This window comes from Vicugna pacos, chromosome 13 (assembly GCF_048564905.1).
Source record: "Vicugna pacos chromosome 13, VicPac4, whole genome shotgun sequence".
Taxonomy (NCBI): Eukaryota; Metazoa; Chordata; class Mammalia; order Artiodactyla; family Camelidae; genus Vicugna; species Vicugna pacos.
The window spans coordinates 30310285-30328077 of NC_132999.1; the positions used below are offsets into that span (position 1 = coordinate 30310285).

General features: G+C 32.9%; 1 protein-coding gene across 3 annotated transcripts in view; it reads left to right on the top strand.

Annotated features, from left to right (window-relative positions):
• Positions 1-17793, top strand: part of EPS15 (epidermal growth factor receptor pathway substrate 15) — a 121474-nt gene that overhangs the window by 28725 nt on the left and 74956 nt on the right. For 2 of the 3 annotated variants that reach the window (XM_072974460.1, XM_072974461.1), the window contains exons 3-8: positions 2106-2195; positions 3074-3121; positions 6178-6273; positions 8552-8617; positions 9769-9894; positions 11943-12002. In XM_072974460.1, the coding sequence (XP_072830561.1) occupies positions 2106-2195; positions 3074-3121; positions 6178-6273; positions 8552-8617; positions 9769-9894; positions 11943-12002 (486 nt within the window). Of the gene's footprint in view, positions 1-2102; positions 2196-3073; positions 3122-6177; positions 6274-8551; positions 8618-9768; positions 9895-11942; positions 12003-17793 lie in introns of those variants that run through there. The other variant, XM_072974462.1, reaches the window with a different exon arrangement.

Consider the following 17793-nt stretch of genomic DNA (forward strand, 5'->3'; position numbering starts at 1 on the left):
GCCGTAGAAAGTAAAAACCTTCAGTTAAAGAATTTGTTTTTGATCTCTGAAGGGTCAGTGAGAATCATACCATTGAAAACTCTTTCATTGAGCTTACAAAAGCAGAACCTACTAAACTGAAGGTTAAAATAAGAAGAAAAGAAAGGGCTTTTCCACATATCCATTAGAAAATAGAATATTAAAAATAATATCAACATTATCCTCTGTAAATAATCATAATTGAATTTTCCTTAACACTTTATTCAGTTCTATGTAATTTTTTTTAAATTTTTAGTTTTGGGGGGTGGTAATTAGGTTTATTTATTTATTTTGTAGAGGAGGTACTGGAGATTGAACCCAGGACCTCATGCATGCTAAGTATGCACTCTGCCACTTGAGCTATACCCTCCCCCCCCGTAATTAATTCTTGTTCCCCTGCATCTTGGATCAGGAGTCTGCTTTCATGAGATATATCTACTTCCGGAATGCAGAGTCTGGAATTCTGACTTAGACAACTTATAGATTGTACTGATAGACTTAAGTGTTGTCAGCCTAGAATTCTTTACCCAAAAGTCTGTATTTTGAAGTGTTAATAGTTCAGAGTAGGGGCGAGGGTATATAGCTCAGTGGTCGAGTGTGTGCTCGTGCATGAGGTCCTGGGTTCAATCCCCAGTACCTCCATTAAAAAATAATAATAAAATAAACAAATAAACCCAATCCCCTCCCCCCCAAAAGAAAATACTGGGCTTTAAAAAGAAAAAAAAACTACAGAAAAAAAAAGAACAAGAAAAATTAAAAAGTTTTTTAAAAAACGTTCCAAGAGGCTCTGAAGCTCTTTCTTTGTTGAAAGCACAGGTTCTGGCTTGTAGCTTAGTCAAGCCAGTCAAGCCTTTAGTCAAGCATCAGAGTACAACAGAAACTGCCTGTAGATGACAAAGACTGTTTCTTTTACTATAGTAACCAAAAGAATGGAAAACAGTAAAATTCTCCATTAGAATATAGTACATAAATATTTTGTAAGAATTTAATCAGTATTTCCCCTGAATGCCTCTGTTCTTTGGCTGTGTGGGCACAGGTGTTCCTTTTTACTCCCACCCTGGTCAGGGAGTGAGCAAAGAAAAGGAGTTCTGGAGAATTCTAGAGGCAGATTTCCCACCCCTTCTTGTACTTCCTGATTACCCCAAATTTGGATTGGGCGATTCTTTTTTGCTGAATAGCCTGATTTATCCAGTGTTCTAGCACTTGAAAGAAAGGATTTCTCTTTTGCTTCTTTACTGGGATTGATCTGTCTGAAATGCTTTGTATATGTTTATAGCAAACTTAATCTTTTAACCAAAGTGGAAAAACAGCTACCTCACAAATATCCTAGTGTTATGTTACTGTTCCCATGACATTTTAAAATTTACTTTTCATTTTTACAAATAGAACTTTACTTTAGGAAATCTCTACAGAAGTGAGAGTCATTATTTTTTTGAACTGTTTTTCTGTTCTTGGTAACCTCATTCTGTCTTGAAGGAAAGTCCCCATCACTTAAAATGATGTGTTTTCCTTGATGTGCTTTAGGAACTTAACAGTTTTTTAAATGTTTCTTTATAATGGGACCGCTGCTGGTTTTAGAGCTGATATTGCTTTGATTTTTTTCAAAAAGTGTTGCAGTTTCTTAAGAGTAAGTATAAAAGCAGAAGTTAATTACTTAAAGATATTTGGGGGTAAAAAATAACTGTGCAACTATTCACATTTGTCAGAAGACCTCTCCAGGAATTGCTGCCTTTTTCCTCCTATTGCCATTTGTTTATTGGAATGTAAATGGCAACTATAGAGGACTTGGAGTCAGAAGACAGGTGTTAATGTTATGACTCCACTAATTTGTTCTGCTTCCCCTGAGCTTCAGTTTTATCATTTGTGTAATGGGCATGATAAAAAAAAAAAAACTTTGTAAATTGCCAGACCTGTCTAGATGGTGCTCTTCTCATATGGCTCTCCACATATATTCCGTGGCCTTTGTTAGTCAAAGAATTCCTTTTCCTTTTTTGAAAAAGTCAGTTCCCAAATCACTAGGAGGAAGGCAGTTAAATAATAATTTTTTCTTTATGTTTGTTGTCAGCTTATGGTTTGTATCTTTTCAGGTTGATACAGGCAATACCGGAAGGGTATTGGCTTCTGATGCTGCTGCGTTCCTAAAAAAATCAGGACTTCCAGACTTGATACTTGGAAAGGTAATATTTATTCATTATAACTAGGTTATAATGAATATTTAATAGTGTACATAAATTGGATGCAAATTCAGAAAAATACCATCAAGAAACTTGGCCGTTAGAATTCAGTTGTAGAAGCAGTTACAGTAATGCAATGGAGGGAATTTGTTGAGTAGTGATTTACCCTCTTGAGAAATAAGGTGTTTCTCAGATTTTTAAAAAATAAATTACTTTTTAACAGGATGAAATTAGGAAGTAATAGTACATTTGGGTATTTTGGGGAGAAATATGCACCTTGCCACCCACTCAGAATTGGCTCTATCCCTACTTCCTCTAACTGTCTAATATGTGGTAAACAGAGTAGCGGATGAGAGGCTTAGGAAAGAGCATAGAGAGGTGGAAAGTCCCTCTCTTGGCATGATCTCCTTGCAAATCCTTGTACATGATATATATATTCAAACCTTAAAAAAAATCATTATTAATAATTCAATTATTCATAAATAAACATCATTTCAACTTAACTCATAAGGAAGAATATCATCTTAATAAGGATCTAAAATCAAAGTAGTAGCCTCTAGTAGAAAAAGTACTGGACTTGGAGTTAGAACCAGGGTTAATGAAAAAAAAAGCATTGGACTAGAAGTTGGAGCCTGGGTTTCAGTTCTTTCCCTGATGCCTTGAATGTTCTTGAGTAAATCGCTTAACCTCTCTGGATCTTAGTATCTTTGTGTACGGTTATACTACATGACCTTTAAGATTTCTTTCCATTTTTAATTCTGTGATTCTTAAATCTGACTACCAAAGAGCATGAGGCTATAAATTGCAGGAATTTAATTTATCTTTAAGATGATTTTTGTTTAAAATATTGATTGATACTTTTTTTTTCCCCTGAATTTCAGATCTGGGATTTAGCTGACACAGATGGCAAAGGTATCCTGAACAAACAAGTAAGATTCAGAGATTGATATGAAACATTTTTGAGTGATTCAGAGTAAAGAATAGCCAGCAATTTTTTGTATTTTTAAACTAAGAATTGGTTTTTACAAAAATTAGGCTTTTGCAATGGCAGGTATTATAACAATGAAAATATTTCCAATCAGTACACATTAAACTTCCTAATTCCCAAAGGTTAGTGTTAGTTTGGTGACATTAGTTCTCCTGGAATGTTTTAGTCTGTTTGGGCTGCTAACAGAATACCACAGACTGGTTGGCTTATAAACAGCAGAAATTTATTACTTATAGTTCTGGAAGCTGGAAGTCTGAAATCAGGGTGCCAACACGGTTCTAGTGAGGGCTTTCTTCTTGGTTGCAGACTTTTGTTTATCCTCACATGACAGAACATACTAGCTGTTTCTCTGAACCCTCTTTTGTAAAGCACTAATCCCATTCACAAGGGCCCCATCCTAATGGCTTAAATTCTTCCCAAAGGCCCTACCTCCTAATACCATTATTTTGGGGAGTTAAGATTTCAGTATATGAATTTTGGGGGGACACATTCAAACAGCATTGTGGGATTTACTTTTCTTAGTTATGCAGGGAGACTTTGCCCTTTGTATCTTATTAATTAAATTTCTTACTGTACAAGCTTATAAATAAAAGTGGATTTTATTCGTTATATGTGTTAAGATGGTATTGCCTCATACGTTTGAAGAGAAGCTCTTCGTTAATCAAACCTGAGTCCAGTGTATTCTGATCTAGGTCTTAACTCTGACATATAAATCAAAACGTGGTTTATAGGTCTAAAGTAAACTTTATGTGAAAGTGATTATGGCAGTTGGACACAATCAGAGTAATTTAAAGTTCTGTTTGTTGGGGATGGATTTCCGAATTCTACAGGATTTAATTCAAAGCATGCTACATGCTAATACATTAGCTGAGCACTGCTACTTAAAGCTAATTTCCCCCTATGAGGATAGCTGAAGCAGACTCAGAAAAGGGATGAGAAAAATTAGATGAGGGGTCAGAATACAGAGTTTCTTAATTGAGATTTCAGGGCTAGATTGCAGTCCCCATTGAAGCCTCTGGGCAGAAAGGTGAGTTTGGTACACTGGAGACATGGGAAAACTAAATTCATATGGGCATCCAGCGTGTTCTGTACTCAGGCAGCAAATAATTGTTGGGTACCTGTTTTGAGCGAGAGTTTAGAAATACAGAGGTGAATGTGATGGGATATGGTCCCTGTCTTCTTGAGCTTATGGTAAAATAAATTCTTCACTGCTATTCCTGGACTTTGGATGTTGAGTTTGAATTGTCTTTGTTATAGCCAGGCAGCTGGATTTATGGGTCTGCGTTAAACTTTGATGTTTGCATTGGAGAAATAGATTTTTGAATTAAAATATGAAATTAAAAAAATAAATACTTACTGAGTTTCTGTGTGCCAAAAAATGACAGGAGGTGTTTTCTTCCTATAGTGGTTTTTATTTTTGTTCCTTATAATACATTGCAAGGTAGATATTAGCCCCCCTTTTAAAGAGTTTTTCTTTTTAAAACTTTCCCAAGGCCTCACAACCAGTAGCAGAAATAGAATTTAATGCAGGTCTATTTCCCTTCAGAGCCCATCCATGAGAGTGGATCTGTTTACCCAAGAGCAGTTGAATCTCATGTAGAATGAGAAGAGAAAAGGGGTTAATGTTGGAATAGTTAGAATATCAGCATTTAAAGGTTGGAGGAGGCATTGACTCCAACAAAAGATACTTAAAAGGTCAGAGAACTAGGAGAACTTTATGAAGCTATGCTGGTAGAGGAGCACTTCAGAGAGGATCATATTGTCCAGGTTGCCAAAAGAGCAAGTAGGATGAGGCTTTTTTTTTTCTAAGAATACTGTATTTGATAGCTAGGAAGTTATTTGTGATATAGGAAGTAGTTTCTCCAGCTAATGGTGGGAATTGAAGTCAGATTGCACAAGTTTCTGTGCATTAACTGTGAATTAACTGAGAAAGGGAGATCTTGAAATAGCATTTTTTCAGGATATTTTAGAGTGAAGGCAAGGTATTGTATAAACAGACAGCCTGTAAGTTTCTAGGAATAGGTTAAGAATTGGGTAAGAAGGTTTTAAGTGAGAACAGGAGATTTGAGAAAAGGAGTAAAGGGTTGATTGCATCAGCAACTGTATTAGAGTATGAACAAGTTGCAAGTAATCATAACTGGAGTGAAGGCTTTTGTTACGCCTGTTGTCAGACTTGATTATAACTCAACACAACTGAAAACTAGTTGCTTCAGCGTCTTTACATTCATTAATTTTTGACTGAGGCTTCAAATGCCAACAACCCAAGGAACTTTGGGAGAGATTACAAGTATTTTGATGTCAAGCAGTTAAATAATTGTTTTAGATGTTGTATAGTTATTCTTTGAGATCTTCTGGAATAGCAATAATTGAGTCACCTGACTGATTGATCTAGTTCAAAATTTATAATCTTAAATCCAGGCATGACTTTTGGTGACATTTTATTTATTTTCTTCTCGGTGTTATTTTCTTCTGGGCTTTTTCCCCCCAAGATTCCCTTTCTCACTTAAATAAAACTATAAGGAAGAAATTATATTTATCATTTAGGTGTAACTGACATACAGCACTGTATGCTTTTGTAGAGGGGAATTAGGTTTTATTCATTTATTTTTTAATGGAGGTACTGGGGATTGAACCCAGGACCTTGTGCTTGCTAGGCACACGCTCTACCCCTGAGCTAAACCCTCCCCCGCCAAAATCATTTCTTGACATCATTAAATATTCTTTGAAGCATGATTATTAATTTTGTATAATCTCCAGTAATTGTGTGTGTCAGTTTATTTTCCTATTTATATTATTTTTTTGCTATTTATAATATTAGGAACATCTTTCTACATAGATCTGTTTTCAATTTTAGAGCATTTGCTGTTATAGTCAGTGCTACATAAAAGTAATTGTGAATTGTTTTATATTTTCAGATTCAACATATGTGTGTAGATGGATGGATGGATGAATGGATAGATAGATAATGCTCTTAACATTCATACTTTTCTTTCTCAGGAATTCTTTGTTGCTTTGCGTCTTGTGGCATGTGCCCAGAATGGATTGGAGGTTTCACTGAGTAGTTTGAACCTGGCTGTTCCTCCACCAAGATTTGTAAGAAATGCTCTTGAATTTAAATTGTAATTAGTTTAAAAAAATTTTACCACGTGATTTGAAAATTAAAATTTACTATATTAAAAAAATTTTCCCCAACTTATGTCACTCTTCCTGATTTTCTTTCTTAATGGTTACTGCTCTTATTAGTTTCTTGTGTATCTTCCAGAGTTGTTATATATATAAAGAAATATAAATACCTGTTTCCTCAGTTTACATTAATTGTAGCGTACTATACACACAGTTCTATACCTTTTTGAATAACTTAGTATGTTTTAGAGATCTTTACATAAAATCTTCCTCATTATTTTTTATAGCTGCATAGTAATTCCTTGCTTCTATTTACCATTATTTCTTTAACTTCCTATTGATACATTTTAGCTTGTTTCTAGTCTTTTATTATTTAAAAAAATGCTGCCATGAATAGTAATCTTGAATCTATGTCATTTTGCATGTGCAGAAATATATTTATACGTGTAAATTCTCAGAAGTAGAATTGATGTTTCCAAAGTTTGTGCTTTGTAATTTTCACATGTAATTTCAACTTCTCTTCCATAGTGGTTATATTAGTTCACACTCCCACCAGCAATTGATTGAATGTACTTTTTTGCTAACATACTGTTGTCAAACTTTTGGTCCTTGTCAATTTGTAAGTGACAAATGGAATGTAAGTGTGGTTTTAATTTTTCCTCTTGGTTTTATGGAGTGAAGCTGAGTAGTTTTTTTCATGCTTATGAGCCATTTACATTGTCTTTATGTGAAATGTCTGTATAGCCAGTGCCCGTTTTCTTTGATTTTGGTCTTTTTTTTTAATTGAATTCTAGAGGCTCTTTATATATTAGGGAAACAGTTTGTTGTCTATATGAGTTGCAGATTTTTTTCCCAGTTTATCATTTGTCTCTTGGCTTTGTGGTGATTTTTTTTCCGATAAAGAAGTCATTGTTTTTATGTAAATGAATTATTAAGATTTAAATTTTTTTATGGTTTCTCTGTTAATTTACATTAGTCCTGATGTAAGGAATAAGTATGGATTCAACTTTATGTTTTTTTCAAGATGGCTACCTTTCAGACTTAGTATATTTTATTGAATAATCAATCTTTTCCTTACTGATTTGAAATGCCACCATAATCGTGTGCTAAATTCTCATATGTATTTTTTTTCTGAATTTTTCTTTTCATACTATTGATCCCTTTATTCACATGCTGATCTGACATTGTTTCAATTATTGTATTTGCTGATTTATATCTGATAGGGCAAGTCCTCCTCCGCCTACTGCTTTTTTTTTTTTAGAAGTTTCACGACTCTTCTTGCTTTTTTTTTGCAGGGGGAGATAATTTGGTTGATTGATTGATTGATTGATTGATTTTTGGTGGAGGTACTGGGGATTGAATTCAGGACCTCGTGCATGCTAGGCATGCACTCTACCACTGAGCTATACCCTACCCACGTCTTGCTTTTCTTAAAATTCAATATTTTTAAAGTATTTAATCTGAGTATTATGAATTTAACTTCAGTTATGAGAATTTTTGTACTTCTTAGTTGTGGAGTTAGAGGGTTAATTTAGGGATTTGTTGCCTAACTATATAACTATAAAAAATTTTCAAGTGTATTCTCTGTCTCTACAAGTAAATAAACATAATATCTTGGGCATGCTGTTGATAGGTTCATGTACTTGTAACTTAGAAATCTTTTTTTTTCTTTTCATATTCTTTTTCATTATAGGTTACTATAAGATATTGAATATAGTTCCCTGTGCTATACAGTAGAAACCTGTTTATCTGTTTTATATATAAAGTTAGTATCTGCAAATCTCGAACTCCCAGTTTATCCCCTCCCACCCCCTTTCCCCGCTGATAACTGTAAGTTTGTTTTCTATGTCTGTGAGGTCTGTTGTAACTTAGACATCTTCAGTTGAGTTCTTGTCCCAGTCTGTTTTTCTTAAAGTGTTGTAAAAAAGTCATCAGTTAACATGGCCACAAATATTTTTGCTACACTCGGATAACTTTATCTTGATCTCAGTTGTAATGGGATTTCTTGTAAAACTTACATGTTTCAGTTAGTGCTCTATAGTCATTTATGCAGCTAACTCACCTAACTCAGTTTTTGTTTCATTTGTACTTAGATGAAGATCTAATAGAGTTAATGTAGAATAGTGTCCTATGTGCATTGAGATCCAGCATTTTTGTCTGAATGTATTTAAATCTGAAGATTACTTTCTCTTCATTGTTTATTGATGTGAGGATTTCAACCCTTCATGTGCTATATTCTCCTTTTTAGCATGATACTGGTAGTCCTTTGCTAATCAGTGGAACCTCTGTAGCGGAGCTCCCATGGGCTGTAAAAGTAAGTAAACTTTGTAATTATTTTCTCTTTTACCCTGCTTTGCTTCCTACCTACATAATCCTCTCCCTCGCTTCCACAATATATTGCAGTCTGCATTAGACTTTCATTTTAAGTTGTAGAAGAAATTCTGGTATTAGAAATTGCTTGAGAGATCTTACAGCTGTCAGTCATTTTGTGACAATTAGTATTGGCTTAATCTCATTTCTGTTGTAATGTAAACTAAAAATGGTGACGTCATAATCCTGTATTAACTAAAACATTTGATGAACAGTAGTTTACCCTACTGGTGTTATTTCTTATTTGAAAATTCTGCTTAACTATATGTATCTAGCTTAACTTTATGACTCTAAAACAAAGATTATTTATGAAATCTTTTTCTGAAATGAATATTTTGCATTATAGTTATTTGGAGGCACCAAACTGGTTATAGTTATCTTATCAGATTTTTAAAATTGTAATTTTAAAACAATATAGCAGATCACAGGACCTGTAATAAATGTGTACAGCTTTGTCAGAAAGCTGTTTTGGTTTCTATGCCTGTCTATGCTTATGTACTGTTAACTTTATGAAGTGTTGGGATCTGGCCTTGACTTAGCAAGTCATGAATGATAGTTTTTTATGTTATTCAGATAACTTTCTGGGATTTTAGGAAATATCTTGTTATTGTTAAGAAAAAGAAATCTTGCTTTGGGAAAAATGGAAGAAACTTAATATTTTTATTTCTATGGCAGTGTTTTTGTTTTTGTTTTTGTTTTCAAAATTTGAGTTTGAAATGTGACTAATACCATATTTAGAAAGTCAAAGAAGTTACTTCATTGCTTTGGGTCTATTTGAATGAGAGAGTTGGACTAGATGTTCTTCTCAAAGCCCTTCTATCACTGAAATCTTTTGATTTTTAACCTAACGGCAAAGGTAGTGTTCCAGCTACAAAATGAATGGAAGGGATACTAGACTCTTTAGTGTTATTATGGGAAATTATTATCTACTGTAATATATTTTGATAAGAGTAAAAAATGTTTTTAAACATTAGTTCTAAAAAATAACATTAGATAGTTCTAAAAATATTGTTTATTCTTTGAGGACTTGATTTTTATAACTGCAGCTAAATTCCTTTCACCATTATTTAACTTGTGATCTTTTTTATTTTATAGTCTGAAGATAAGGCCAAATATGATGCAATTTTTGATAGTTTGAGCCCAGTGAATGGATTTCTGTCTGGTGATAAAGTGAAACCAGTGTTGCTCAACTCTAAGTTACCTGTGGATATTCTTGGAAGAGTAAGATATTAAATTCTAAATGTAATTTTTATGTATTTTAATTTTGTATCTACCAGGAACACATAACTCATTGTTAAAAAATACACAGATTTTATTTTGAAGTTGTGGCATTATACAATTTTTTGTATTCTGACTTAACATATAAAATTATTGCCAGTTTCTTTCTTTTCTTTGATTATTCCCTCTAAAATATGTATTTGAAGTTAACTGTGTATGTAATCCTCTTAGGTAAGTCATTTTTCTTTGTGCTGTATGCTCTGAGCCTGCAATTCCTTGACTTAATTTCCAGAGACCGTTAGTATTTTACATCTGCCATCTACTCCGTGGCTATATCATGGGGCCTGATTATAAAGAATAGTTCAATCTCTGGAGTCAAAAATTCTTCTCTGTAAAGAGAACTTCCTGTCTTTCTAGATTTCTTTTCTTAGATACTTGCAAGACTAATTCTTTGATCTCATCAAGGCTTTAAATCTCAGACTTTTCTTTTCCCTGTCCTTTGAATTTGCTTTTCTCTTCATCCAATTTGGATTTTTTTGGTCCATAATTTCTTGTTGGTATCCTTAGCTTCCTTTGCTATGTTTTCTAACATCTGTCCTGTCTGGCAAAACCCCAGCTTTGCATGAACTAATTATCTGCCTTCTCTCTGGTTGCATGTGAACTACTGAGAAGGATTAAGATTAGTAAGATTAGTATCATTTTAATTTCATGATCACCAATTTCAGCTGGGCTTTTGCCTAACTGCAGCCACTCTTTTGCTCTTTCCATAGTGATTTATCTCTATCCTTATTTCAAACCTTACCTACTCTCATTAAACCTCTAACCTTTTTTTTTTAATTCCTTGCTTAGTCAGACCACATACGGTCAAATTCTGGCTACACCATTTCTTAACTATGTGACCTTGGGCAAATCATTAGAAAACCATGTCTCAGTTTTCTAATTTTAAGATGAGCCTAATTACCAATTTGTAGGGTTATACAAATGAAATGTGATAATGTATATAAAGTACCTAGCACAGTGCTTGACACATACTCTTTGAATGCTAGCTGCTGTGATCATGGTGATGATAATGACTTACCACCGCATCACTAGCAGTAGTGCTCCTGGGTCAGTGCTGTATAGTTTGGGTGCTCAATAAATATTAATTTAAAAGCTATTTTCTAGTATTGTTTCCCACTAATCACTTCTTTACTGTGTGGTCAGTGTGAGATTTCTAAACTATATAATCTTGTTACTTTTTGACTTAAAAATTACTTAGGTAGGTTCCCATTGCATTTAGGATAAAGTCCAAATTCCATTCAGAGCATTCAGTTAACCAGGCACTTGCTTAGTTTCATTCCTGTCTCTTACCAGTACACTTTCTCTTTCTTCCTACCCTAAGTAAAATTTTCTTGAGTAACTTAAATACCTTTGTTAAAAGGATTTAGCATAGTTTATAGCTGGTCTAAAGCTATGGAATCTACTCTAGATTTAGACCAAATATACCAGGGCCTTTTATATTTTATTTTTGCTTGTATGCCTTGAACATTAGTTGGTTAATGATTAATAGTACAGTATTCATTGGATGTTTCTTTCAGTTGTTTAGAGATTCTGTATTATAGGGAAAACAATAATGGACTTGGTTGGAAGTCTTCACATTTAATAATAGTTGCATGATCCTAGATGACGCAAAATGGGTTTTACAGTCCCACATGGAGTTGTTACATGAATTAACTGAGATGATGTTTGTGAAAAAGCATTGTAGTTGTTTAAAGTACTGTGTTGCATAATTGTTTTCTTACTTGAGAAGAACAAAATATTTTTTTCTAATTTGTAAGGGAATTTTCTGTTTAAAAAATACTTGGTATTAAGAATTATTGCTGCTTTTTACAGTAAAGTTAATAAAGGATGTGATAATGATATAATAAGATGATCAACATAATTGAAATTTCTCAGAAAATAGATGCTATAATGTTTAGGCAAAACTTTTCCCACCGTTTATGTATTTGATGTTTACAAGTAGCCCATGAAATTAAAAAATGTTAATCTTTCCCAATTCTCTTCTTTTTAAGGTTTGGGAGTTGAGTGATATTGACCATGATGGAATGCTTGACAGAGATGAGTTTGCAGTTGTAAGTAACCTAATGCTTTTAAAATTTTAAACATTTTAATGGCTTTCTCAAATGAAGAGTTCCCCTTTTTGTTTAAACTTAGAGGAAAACTATATTTCTCTTAAGATTATTGGTTTGATTATTTTTACCTAGGATTTATAGGTAGTCAGTGAATATTTTTAAACAAGTGGGTAATAGAAAATGAATGTTTTTGCCATCTTCATATTATTTCACTTTAAGGTACATAAGAATATATCCTTTGGATAATACACTGGAAAGATGCTAATCTTTTGTATCCCAGCTTGACCAGGCATCTCATTACCTGCTTCTGCTATGAAATACTTTGTTTCAAATATATTCCCCAATTTTCAGATTTATTTCATTAAAGGAAAACATGAATAACACAGTAGTTTCACCTCATTTATGAAGGCAGAAAAAATTCTGACATCTTATCTGAAGACATACTACCTTTAGTAATTTGTTAGTTAATTCCACATAGAGTTGTTTTCATCTCTTCCTTAAAGGTTTGATAAAACTCTGCTGTGAGCTCATGAAGGTAAATCTCTAATCCCCCCTTTAACCTCTTATTTGGAGATTAGTCTGTTCAAATTTTTGCTAAGGAATTGTCCATTTATTTGACTTTCAAACTTGCCACAGATTTGCACTATTCTTTTAATCTTTTCTGGGTTTGTGGCTGTGTTCCTTTCTCATGCCAAGTCTTACATACTTTTACTTCTCATTTTTTGTTTAATTGGATTTTATCTAGCTTATTGATCTTATAAAAGAGCAATCTTTTGGATTTTTTTTTCTATTATGTTTTGACTTTCTATTTCATTCTTTTCAGCTTTTATCTTAAATCCTTTCTAGTTTCTTTTGATTTACTTTTTTTTTAATTTCTGAAAATAAGTGCTAAGTCCCTTTATTTTTTATCATCTTTAACATTGAAAATATTTAAAGGATGTATTTTGCCCTGAATACACGTTTAGGATTCCATAGATAACAGTACAAAGTATACTCTTTTTCACTACTTTTTAGATAATTTTGAATTTTCTTTTGTCATATGTTTAGGAATATGCTTTTTAATTTTAAAGTAGTTTGTTTGCTTTTTGTTACTTTTGTATGTATATTCAGTTTAATTAGGTTATGACTAGAGAATATGCTTTTTAAAAATTTGGGCTGAAATTTGGGTAAATTTAAGGTTTTCTTTGTTTCCAAGGTCACAACCTGTTTTTACGTATGTTCCCTAGATACGTCAGAGTTTCTATTCAGAATATATGAGACTTCTATGAATTCATTACATATATTTTATTGACTGCATTTCAGTTTCTCTTTCTCCTTTTCCTTTTTTGCCCTTTCATAAATTTTATTCTATTTATATCATAAGAGCCAAATGAAGTAGGCAGAATCCATTACATCGCATTTGAAAAAACATATACAGAAATAGAAACTTAAAGTGACTTGAGTTGATGGTCATACGTCTCTAGTCTTTTTGATTTTAATTTGGGTGACAGTTGTAGAATAGCAGGGAATACCCCCTCACAATGGTGACAGAAGTTATCCCAGCTGTATATCAAGGATTGAATCCATGTTTTTGGACTATTTGGGGGAAAGATGTTTTAGATTGAAGAGATTTGGCTGTTGACGTGCTTTGAAAGACTATTAAATCAATATTGTAAAGTATTAGCTTTTTATAAATGGTTTTTGTGTTAAGAATATTGGTACAAAATCTTTGCATTAGTAAGATGTGCAGAGGGATTTTTTTTCTTAAAAAGACAAAAATTAAACATTACAAAGGAGCATTTGTATAAGCATAGTTAAGATAGAAAATAGTGTTATCTTCATTTGATAAAACAATAGTATTTGCTAAGATAAGTGAGTAAACACAGTTGATCTTATGCCCTGAAACCTTCCCTTAGGCAACTTGTTTTTTAATGATAGTAAACGTTTATAGAAAGAATAATTTCAGAGTAACAACACATTTGTAGGAAATTACTACTTTATTTTGTTGATTTCTGTTTTAGGGGAAGTAATTAGGTATTTATTTATTTTGATGGAGGTACTGGGGATTGAATCCAGGACCTTATGCATGCTAGGTGTGCCCTCTGCTACTCAGCTTTACTCCCCCTCCTCGCCCCCGGAAATTACTACTTTAAAAATGAATGAACATCTGTATACCGTCTCCTAGATGTATTAATTTTAACCATTTTGCTGCATTTGATATTGTTGCATCTGTGTTCCTCAGAAATTTTTTCTAATTTTATCCTACTTAGGGCCTTTAATTTTGAATTCCAGCTAGTGTGATATTAATACTGCTTCTGCTCTCTTTACTTGATATTTCTTATGTTTAAAATGTATCTTTAGAAGATGTCACATTACCGTACTTTAATTTTTTACCTAATTTGACAGTTTTTGTCATTTAAGGTAATGTCCAAATATTGATTTTATTCCCCCTACCATATATGTATTTTACATTATTATTTTCTCTTTTTTCTGTTCCTTATTCTTGCTGGTTATCGAGTTGTGATTTTTTTTCATTTTCCCCCTCTTATTGATACGGAAATTCTGTTATAATGTCTATTTCATTAATGGAGTAATACACTTTTTCCTGTACTTAATGTACTTATTTCTCCAGTATTTGAAAGCAAAATTGCTAGCCCTCATTCCAGTAAAACAAGACCTTTGGATTATTTTCACTTCTTTCCCCTTCACTTCCCAACCCCTGAAGATTTTAGAACTTTTTTGTAACTAAATTTTAGATTTTACTCAGTTAATTTGATTCTTTTGGGTTTAGGCTTTTCCTTTGTCAATTTTAATTTAATTTCCTTTTGTCAGTATTAGCATTCTTTTGGTAGAATTTGTCTGATAAATCTTTTTCCATTTTTTTTTTTTTTTTTTGCTTTCCTAAATGGGGCAACATAGTTCATACTGGTTTAAAAAATCACAATCACTATTATATAGTCAATGGAACTGAAATTGCAAGTCGTTTATCTTTATTTACAAGCATCAATATTTTTAAAAACTGAATTTTAAGAGTTGATCTCAGTCCTTGAAAATTGAAGTAATTTTTAAAATACCCTTGCAGTAGTAGAATAGCTAAACTCTAAACACTTTAAATTATCTTCCTAAATAATGAAATGTAAGATAATACACTTATTCATATGATCATTTGTTTTGGACTATAACAGTTTATACTCTGCCAATTTTTTTGTTTGTTGAAGTGTAACAGTTTTTTTTTTTTATATATAGTATCTTATTTTACTAATTAATCAAAACTGTATTGAACATGAGAATATTTATGTTTAAGATTGTTTTAAAGACCCTTTATCTACTCTATTTTTGAATGGGAACAAGTGAAAACAAAGTTAATGAGAGATTCTAATTTTGTTTGTTGAATTATAATATTTTTAAAAAGAATAACTTCTTATTTTACTGATGAATCAAAACTTGATTGAACCTGAATCTTTGTAAGACTTTTCTTTAAAATTCTTAACTGGCCATTTTTCCTCTCTTGGATTAGCCCACCCCCAATTCTCAGGGGTGTACTATATTTTACTGCCTTTTTGTTTCACTGATAAAATCTTGTTTATATCAAAAAATTCTTAACTAAACATGGGATTTTTGGACAGTTTATTTTTTTAATTGGAATAAAGTTGAAGTTTAGTGAGAAATTCTAAGTGGTATAACTTCTGTTGCCATGTGAACCTTTAATGAACGGTCCTCAATTCTTTTCAAATGTAAATGCTTTTTCATATTTTCTGAAACTTAGTGGTTTAATTAAAAATCCAGAATCTAGAATATCTTTGAGTTTTTTTGTTTTTTTTTTTTAACTGAATTTGTAAAGGTCAGGCCTTGGCATGCCTTAGGTGTTCTGGCAACAACTAAAATGACTTTTGAGAGGGTGTGTGTGTACGTATACACTCAGAAGTAAAGTGGATTTTAAAAATAGTTTCTACATCCTTGAATATGGATTTTTAAAACATTTGTGACTCTTATTGGTATTTGATTTGCTCATTGATGAACTGTATGACTAGAAATAAGGATATTGGAAATTCATCTTCCTGAGTTTTACTTAGCTTAGTAGAAAGTCTCTGATAGGGCATAAAGGGGACATTTTGCAAAAGGGCCAAATTTTCCTCCTAGTATCAGTTTGAAAACTCAAAATGTATATAAAATTATGGTATTGATATTGAAACAAGGGAAATGACTAATAACCATGTCAATGTTTATTGTTCACCTTTTGGAAAGAGTTCCACCAGTGCACAGTCCTTTTCTATGAAATAGCTCTTCATTCTATTAAGGCTGGAACCATGGCTTTTAAACTTAAAGGGAAGACCCCTAAATTTAGTAATTTAGTATTTGATAAATGAGCTTATGCTTATCCTTTTTCATAGATTTTTTTTTTAGTGTTGGACAACATCCTATAAATTAGCTCCTCGAAGAAGATCAGTTAGCAGCAGAGCCAGGGCTAAACCTGGGCCTTCTAGATCATGATGTCTCTGATTTTGATTTTTATCTATTTGTGTGTGTGTGGGTTTTTTTTAATAAACTTCAAATTTTGGAATGGTTTTAAATTACAGAAAAGTTGCAGAGATAGTACAGAGAATTCAGTACCCCTTACCCATTTCCCTTGTTATTAACGTATTACATTGCCATGGTACATATGTCAAAACTAAAGCCAACATTGGTACATTATTGTTAATTAACTGTAGGTTTTATTTGGATTTCATCAGTGTTTCTGTCCCAAGATCCAGTCTAGGCTACCACACTACAGCTAATTGCCACGTGTTCTCAGTCTCTCTGGTCTGCGATAATTTCTCAGTCTCGCCTTTTGTCCTATAAGTTTGTAATTGTCAAGGAGTACCAGCTAGGTATCCTGTAGAATGTCTTCCAACCTAGATTTGTCTGAGTTTTTTTCATGATTAGGCTGGGGGTTGGGTTTTTGGAAAGAATATCACAGATGTGCAGTACCTTTCTCATCTCATTTATCAGAGGGTACATGATGTCCACGTGCCATCACTGGTTAAGGTGGTGTTTGCCAGGTTTCTCCACTATAATCTCCTCCTTATCCTTCTCTGTTCTTTGGAGAGATAGACTCAGGCTCTTTTTACATTGTATTCTGTCCTCCTGTCTATTTGTTGTTAATGTTCTTACTGAGCCTTAAATTTTTCTGTCAGGTAAGTTCTTAGACTGAAAGTAGTCTACATATCAGTAGCATTGGTTGGATCCTCATTATTTGAAGAGGTTTGGGCTTGGAGACTTATTAAGGACCCATCTTCCTCTTCTCTCTCTCTCAACATGTTCACATTGCATTGAAACTTACTCTTTACACGTTTGCTGCTGCTTCTGTTGGGTTGTGAAAATGAGAGATGGTTTCACTTTTGTTTTTCTCATGCCTAGCACAGTGCCTGGTGGCTAGAAGTTTTTCAGTAAATGTTTTGTTAAACTAAATTGATGAAGGAAACTTGTATACTTTGGAAAACACACCCGACACCTGATATTTTCATCCCAAATTGCTATTATAAAAAGTATAACTGGCAGTTCAGCTGGTTGAGGAGACCAACAAAGAAACAGAACTCCTAAGGAAACTCTTATAGTACTGGTTCTCAAAGTGTGGTTTCCCATTAACAATATCAACAGTTAACTTACTAGAAATGCAAATTCTCAGGCCTTACCTCAGATAAACTGAATAAGAATCTCTTATTGGGGCGAAAATCCTGTGTTTTAACAAGTCCTCCAGGTGATTCTGATGGCCACTAAAATTTGAAAAATACTCATACTCCCTAAAAGCATAGAGGATGAAAAAGAAATCAAA